Source organism: Limulus polyphemus, unplaced genomic scaffold (assembly GCF_000517525.1).
Source record: "Limulus polyphemus unplaced genomic scaffold, Limulus_polyphemus-2.1.2 Scaffold3174, whole genome shotgun sequence".
Classification (NCBI taxonomy): Eukaryota; Metazoa; Arthropoda; class Merostomata; order Xiphosura; family Limulidae; genus Limulus; species Limulus polyphemus.
This window is the reverse complement of record NW_013668784.1, coordinates 52,892-61,376: the sequence shown is the minus strand read 5'-3', so window position 1 is coordinate 61,376 and position 8,485 is coordinate 52,892. Positions and strand designations below refer to the sequence as shown.

The 8,485-nt window shown below is 33.8% G+C and overlaps 1 protein-coding gene across 1 annotated transcript in view; it reads left to right on the top strand.

Annotated features, from left to right (window-relative positions):
* The first annotated feature begins 2,832 nt into the window (after positions 1-2,832).
* LOC106468813 (probable NADH dehydrogenase [ubiquinone] 1 alpha subcomplex subunit 12) overlaps positions 2,833-8,485 on the top strand; it is a 19,952-nt gene continuing 14,299 nt past the window's right edge. Inside the window, exon 1 of the mRNA XM_013929254.2 lies at positions 2,833-2,989. Within this exon, the coding sequence (XP_013784708.1) occupies positions 2,895-2,989 (95 nt within the window). The 5' untranslated portion in view covers positions 2,833-2,894. The remainder of the gene's footprint in view (positions 2,990-8,485) is intronic.

Below are 8,485 nucleotides of genomic sequence, written 5' to 3'. Positions count from 1 at the left end.
CAGAAGTCGAGTATCTTATATTAAAATAGTGTTGGTAGCCTCACCATGTCTTTACAGTTGACGTCGCTGCACATTTTTCATGCTATGTCTGACAATTGTGAATCTTCAGTATAGTTTTCATTGGAAAAGGCTCCATTGTTAGACTGTCATGTTAAAAGCACATTGTTGTTTCCTGCTGTCTTTTAATATGCCATCTAGTGTATGAGAATGATGGATCCCAGAACTCATTTTAACAGTCTAATTGCAAAGATATAGCTATTGGGCCTGCGGCCTTTTTTGGAATTGTCTGACAGTTTTAGAACAATGTACTCATACTTAAGATTCAATAATTTTCACCATCCATGAGATAAAGGATTTTATTGAAATTATAGTTTAAAAATGAGTTATCATCACAGTATTACATCACAGAGTAGATTTTATTGAAGTATTTCTTTGTAGATGCAGTTATCAATGAAAGTGCCTTGCTTTTCTGTTGCAAAACTCACGAGATCTTCATTAAAGAAAAAGAAATATTTGTTTAAGTTTGTTTTTTACTTATTTTATTTATGAAACTTACTTCTTTTTGTTTGTAATTTTTATTGGTTAAATCTGAAACATATAATTTTTGTGGAAATTTCAATTGTCTTATTTATTGATCAGTTATAAAAATACTGCTTATTTATGAAAATATTATCCAGTTATGATTGGTGATGATCGGTGTAATAGTTTCTGAGATTCGAGTTTTGGACGTATACATTGCGATCTCCATTATAATAAAGATACGATACTCATTAATCACTTTATATAACATCTACATGTATGCAATTTCTCATGCATATATTTATTCATACGTGTATATTGCTATACACATATATCTCAATGTTACATGGTGTCACTCATACTAACAGCTGTGTCTCGATAGCCAAGGTAGCATAACGTGCTGTTATCTATGAGTCATTAAACTCAACATGTATTCTTAGCATCATAAAATAAATAATCACTAGCAAAATTGAGCTAAACTAAGACTTTGTAGTTAAACTTCTTTAAGCCATAACCAATATTCTTGCTGTCTTGCAGTATTTATCATTATACACTTACATCAACTTAGGCTAAATACAATATTTTGCAGCAACATATACTTACTGTTCTAGATTACTGTATTGTATTCTGTGACTAGAAAGAATGCAACTTCCTCCCTGAACATGGAAAAGCTATACGCACACAGTTAAGTGTACCGAAGGGAGCTAACGAGTATTGTGAGGTATGCTCCTCAGAACTTCTAATTATACAAAGCTAGACAAGATTAGAGATTTTTTATGCTCTGAAAGTAAGGGTTGCAAAGCCCTTTCAACTAACTTTATGAACTTTTATTGATTATCCTCATTTATACAAATTGATGATATTTTAGGCACAGCATCCACTGACACAATTTGTTTTAACTATGCAACAAACTAGCAGCTATTACCCAATATCTCTCATTGACAATGCTCTTTCATTCCAGTTAATCTTGTGATTAAATAACCATCCTAACTTTGTAGTGAGCAAGTGGCAATCAAATGTTGTAAATACATTTCACTGTGAAACATCACTTTATAACTAGGAGGGCAAGGAGTGCCACTTCATTTAAGTCATTGATCTTACGCTCATCCTGAACAACCGATAAATATTTTAAGAATTTTCTTCCTTACCAGCTGGCTCAAAATAATACAAAACAGTGATCTCATCATCCTCTGACTCCTCAGTTCCAACATTCGATTCTCGATCTAGTCAATGCATAAGAAGTTCATCAATAACTTATTGTCTTACCTTCATGCTCTTACCCGCTTCCCACAACAGCTGTAATTGATAAGTCAATGAACCATTTTGTTGGAGAATGAAATACAAACCTGTCCAGCCAAATATAGGTTGCTTCCATGATACTGGTTCGTTGCAAACCCATAACAGTATCTAAAACGAAGCATTCATTTCTTAATAATCTTGTCATAGCTTCTCCTTCAGCCAACATAAACCTTAACACCTCCACATAATCAAAAGAGTGGATCATACATCACATCCACAGAATATACATCTTAAAGCTCTAGATCTGACAACCTCGTATTGTTTGCAGGCCTAATTTTTCAGTTCTTCTTGTAATGTGTGAGAAGACAGATTCTATTCCAGAAGCGGGGGCATCTTCGACATAGGCTGCAGCATGGAGATCATGGGAAGATTGGGTAACCCTGCCCATTCACTAGAATACAGTGTGGTTGTATTGCAGAGCTGGGATGTGTGGGTAGGTGGTTAACCCATGACGTGGCAAATTTACTCGAGTGGGCCAGTCTGTCCAAGGTGTTATCACAGCAGCTGCAGTTTCAAGCTTCTTTATCTCTTTTGATCAGTTAGAATTTACCTCTTCGTATCTTTTCGCTACAGAAACTGCCTCTGTAAGGATGGGGATGTCTCTCACGCCCAAATGATGCTTCATTGTTTCACTTGGAAGTCTTTTAACATTAATGCAAATGTATTTAATTTTATATTTAGTTTGAAATATTTCTCGAGATTTTTCTTTTGTTAATTGCAAAGCCGAACAGTGAGCTACTTGTGCTCTAATATTTAGTGTTATACGTTATTAAAAGTACTTCAATCTTTATTCATCTCACATCAGTATTTTTGTTTGAATTATTTTTGCACCTTCTCCTGCATACTCAATATTTCTCTTCTTATTTTGGTTATAAAAGTCTTCCTTAACAATTGTTTTTCTGAAAAAAAGGTAACCACTTTATATTATTATTTAAATATTTAAATAAATTAAAAGGAAAAACTGAGTAAAAGTTTTAGATATTAACAGGTGTCGCTACGCATGTCACTGTAAATTTTTTTCTCCTTTATCCAACTGTTGTACTAGAACTTAGAAGTTAAGAATTACTGGTACTATTATGGCTAAAGTTATTGGTCTAGATAAGATTAAAAGAGGTTTTGATATTATACGCCAGAATGGCGGAATTCTTGGATCGTTTCTGAAATTATATAGGTATGTATTTATATAGTAGATTTTTGTGCATGAAATGAAGATTCAAGTTCAAATAAGGAAGTTGTGTGGTATTAGTATTACTGATAGTGACTTAATCGATAAAGGTAATACAACTGTTACTTAATTACAACCGAGCCAGCGTTTTTAACTGTAACGGAAGGTTAACCGAATAGGCTTAGGCCACATAATAGCTAGATGTTGCCCAAATTTTTTATTCGCTTTTTTATTTTTCAGCCTGTTTATAAATGCTTGAAAGTTGAATGTATTTTGCCAGATTTTATCATAATATTAATATTTTTTATCAATTTTACCCTGTTTGTTAAACTTAAAAATAGAAAAATTCTTTCAAAGTTCAAAGTCAACCCTTATCATTTAAATTTTTTCAAGGTTCCCTTAAATTTACTGCATCCAGGTCTGAATGCAGCCTGTGTCAAAGGTCAACCGTTCTGTTACTGTTAGAACAATAGGACTGTCTCAGCTGAAGATAACTTGTACCCTGCCAAAAGTTATATTTGTGTCCCCATGTCTCTTCGTTAATGTGTCTGGTGGCATATCCAGTGGTGTGAGTGTGCTATATATATATATATATATATATACGCACACACACACACACACACACACATATATATATATATATATATGTGTGTGTGCTAGACGTTTGAAACGTCACTCATGGACTTCATGAGGAAAGCAGAAGGAGATTTCTGCCCATCCCTGCTGACCCTTTGATTTAATAAATTGGGTTGGTCTGCTTTTCAAAATAGAGAATTGCATTTTCTCCAGTGTGATGTTCCGCTGGACTCTTCAACAAGTTTACTTCCCACCTATTTTCTTCCAGTGGAGCACAGGAGTCCTTACCACTTCCTAGTTCCCAGTTGCTGAGGTGGTGGACCATGGAGGCTTCCTCCTGAGTGAGTTTAGAAACTTACTTTATTGCACATACCCATGGTTATCCACTCAATGAGAAGAGGGTAAAGCTGGTTTCTCTCTTTCTGTTTCCCTTGGATGATTTTTCCCAGGTAGACAAATGTCGGTTGGAGCAGGTCCAGCCTATGTGGGATCCTTCTCATAATGCTGGGTTTGGGATGACAAAGCCCCGTTTCTACGGTTGTGTGCAGTAGATGCCTGTCTTCTCATTAATTCCAGTTGCAGGAGGTTCTTTTCCTGCTCTAGGGTTGGGTTTTGGAGACTTCATTTGCCTCGTAATACTGGGAAGAAGACGTAAACACTCTTTTCCTATGGTTGGGTGAATATTCCATGCCCTCCTCGTGTTCGGATGCAGGATGTCTCCTCCTTATATTTATGGTTGGTTGAGTTATTTTGCCTGTAATACCGGTTACAGCTATTACCCTATTCTTATGGTTGAGTTGAGGCAATACATGACCCTGTAATGCCAAATTTAGTTTGTCGTACTTCTTGCTTCTACAGTTGTTTTGGGAGTTTGTCCAATTTCAATCGAAAGCTCGTTTCCTTTTCATAATTCTGGCTGCTTGATGTTTACTTTGTTTACTTACAGTTGGGGTTGATGGGTATATTTCTAATACAATATGGTTGTTACAATTTTTTTTTCATCCTGAATCTCCTAATGTCAAGGGCAAGTTATGGAACCTTGTTTGTCCATTTGAGATTGGATATGTACTTAGCTAATTTTGTTTATATATTATCACAGCTTGAATCTCTCAGAACATATTACATTGTGCAAATATTTTCCTTTAAAACCCATTTTGATTAATTTCCTACTTCCTGGGTGAAGAACTTTTATGTTCCAGAAGTAGTGCAGTACCCAAAGGTGTGCTTCATTTTTATCTCCGAGCACACCTATTTATTCTTGGTGGGCACTTTCCACTTGGGTTGATATTTGTGCACCTACAGCGGCTCTTCCACCTTTGCAATATGGGATTCTAGCCCTGTGTGAGTGGAGGCAAGACAGTATTGGAATTAACATATTTATTATACTGAAAATGTATTTCCAATAGGTACTTACCTCCTCTAACACCCTTCCTCCCCACTGCCTTTTGAGGCCTGCTAATTCTTGAAAGTGAGGATTGAGCAGGAATAGCAGAGAGAGTAAGCTGCATCAGTCTAGGTGGTATAATACTATTGGTGGAGAGTAGTCACATGATATGTACACTGGTGTGCTGATTGTGAAAATTTTTTAGCAATGATTAGAGAGCAAACAAACATTGAGATAGCTTTGTGTGAGAGAAGTATGTACTTATTGTACATTTTCAGTGGAAGAAAAATGTTAACTTGGATTTTTGTTTTATATTTTACTTATGTGTTATTTATGTTTTAAGATACATATTTGATAGGTTTAATAATTATTTTTATATAACCCAACGCCTCCTCTGTTCTCAAGAGTTTTAGTGTAATGTGTGTGCACCACTACATTCTGCTGACGGCTAAATTTTCATAACATTGGTCAGGGACACCAATTGACTTGTGTTATGATAGATAATAAATATGCTAAAGGACAGGAAAGAAAGATAAAACATTAAAAATAAACTATATGTGAAAATGTAAAGAAATGCAATTAAGAATATAACCTAAAGATAAAACAAAACACGTAATTACAGGAAGCATTTATTAAACGTTTTGGAATAGTCACAATTCCATCATCAGTAATCTAGTGTTACAAAACCAAAAAAAAAAAACTATTTGTAATTACAACAGAAATATATATATATATATACATAAGAAATAAACAATTCGATTGTACAAATATAACATGAGAAAATGAAAACTGAGGCGCAAGTGAAATAGTTAAAATAGGTTTAAATCCAGTGAAGACTGTGTAGTATTTAGGGACAGGAGAAGAGTTTTTATGTATAATGTTTCTTTTATAAGAAGTTCAGTATCATGGTTGGCTGTTGAACGAATTTTAAAGTTTGATAGAGAAATCGGATGTCCTGTTTCTCTATTGTGTTGATAGACAGAGTTGGGGGGGTTTCTAACCTTTCTTCCAGTTTTTATAGATATGCCCGTACTTTAAGGTGACGTTTGGTTTCACCAATATAGGAGGCCTTACAGTCTCTGCATGTGTATAAGTAGACAAGATGTGAACAATGGGCAGTCGGCAAATGATCTTTGTAGCAGAAACATTTTTTTACTCTAAAGTTGGGTTTCATAATGACTTTCAGGTCAATTTGGGGATAGTAAGTATTACATATCTTTTTCATCTGTTTCGTGATCAGAGAGTTCTGTCTCCCGAAATGAGGTAAGCAGGCGTATAAGGGAAGTTTGGGTACAGTGAGTATCTTTGGTGGTTTGACAAACAAATTAGTTAGGAATGAGGCAGTTATTTTCTTCAAGAAATGCACAGGGTAACTGTTTCAAGAAAGAGAATAAAGCTGACACAACTGTAAAATGTCATAGACACAAAATTGTTTGGATGTGGTTGCAAGTGGGACTTGTGAGGGTGGCCAAAATCATGAGTCTGGTTTCATCTTTGTGCTGCACATGTCCAAGATATCTACTATGCTGAATACCATATCTGTCTTTCTCTCTCCCCCTTGCTCTTTTTGCTTCTGTGCATCGTTTTAGAGTTTTCATCAGCAGACTACCTTCTTGTACTACATGTACAGGATATCTCTACTATGCTGAACATTTTTTACCACTTATTAACCTGTTATTTTACTTAATGTAATTTTTATAACTAAAGAAAACTACAATGTGATGAATAAAATGGAGTCTAGATTAAAGTTCATAATTTAATTACATTATTAATTGTAATGCATTATACAATCTTTAGTCATTGATCTGTGGCCATATCTTCTAGAATGTGAAAATACTGCTGTACTGCACAAGTTTTAAGGCAATGAACTATGTTACTGTTTGGACTCTTGTGAAGGAAAGCTTACAACTAAGTAACTCACTTTTATGGGGTCACTTTATTCTCATATTAAAATAATTATAATAATAATGATAGACAACTTTACTGGTAATGTAAAACTGTTAAATAGAAAGTAACTATACCACAATTGACCCTTAAAGGCAGCATGTCTACTTATCCAATTTTATCAGTGTACAGTGCTCTTGTGAAACTTGTGAGCTGTTCTGGTCACCATATCACAGGAAGGATATTAAGATCTTTAAAGAGTTCAGAGATTTGTTACAATATAATGATAAATGGTTTAAAAAATTAAGCTATATGGAACCATTTAAATTTACAATATCATTGTTTTTCCAGCTAGTGGTTGGAAATCGCTAAATCTATAATCAATTCTAATTAGTATTGTCACAGATAGCATGGGTTTAGAACAGGATGGTCATATCTTCTGAACATATTTTATTTGAAATGTTACATTTAATCAAGATAGGGTAATGCAGTGGATTACTAGTTTAATGGATTGAGTTATTGGTTGGATGGAAGAAGAACATAGAACATTCTAAATAATTGGTGAAGTTACAATTGATCAGTGTTAAAAGTAGTGTATTTCAGGTTTCTTTGTCGAGTCCTTTTATATTTCTCATTAATAATACGGAAAATAGAAAAACAAGTAAATTTGTTGAGCTTTTACAGGGTTTTAAGCTAACTCTCTCTTATGCTCAGATGTGTGCAGTCTGTTTTGAGAGCAAAATCCACCATCAAATTAAATATTTATAGGAAATAAATCTGTAACCATTTTTCCTAACATTAAAGAAAATTCTTTAAAATCTAATTTTATTTTCTAAAAAGTTTTATTTATTTAAGTTTATACATAAAAACAAAATTGTATGTTTTGATTTTGGGTTGATTCAGAAAGTTCCCAACAAAGTTTTTAGTGTTTGTGAGTTTCCTGAAATTTTTCTGAACATAATATGGCACTTATAACACCCCAGGAGAAAAGTTATATTAGTTTTGAACAAAACAGCTCTAAAAGTGTGTTGATTTATTTCTTTTTAGCCAATTACAGTATCTCAACCTTGTTTGTTATGGTATGATGTAATTTTCTATATCTCAGCTTCCAGAAGCCATAGGCTGTTGATCTAAGTACATTATGAATTCTTTTCTGTTCTTTTTCATTATAAACACCAAAAATGGTTTCTGTACTATGTAAATTTGCAAAGATTTGAGCAAAATAACAGCTTAGCTTGGTAATAAGTTGTTAGAAGAAAAGGTGTTTGTGAACAACTTCTACTACATTTACATTTTGTTTTTAAAGCTTGCAGAAAGCATTTTGTACTTCATCCTGGTTATGAAAAGATGAGTTGCATCATTTTCCACTCGACCGTATTAAAATTCATTTCACCAAAGGCCTGGTTTGCATAAACCATCAGTTTAAGTAACTGTGTAAACAGATATGGTAGAAAAGTAAACAGCAAAACTGCATGCTTTGTTTTTCAAATTAAAACAAAGATAAAAATTTACAGTTTACATAATTAAAAATTTGTATGAAAGTTTTAAAAGAACATAGGAAGACTTAACCGGATGACTATCGGCTACTAACTTTCTTAGTAGGCAATGCAAGTCTTGCTATATTTCATTCCAACAATAAAAGCTGTGGACGAATATTT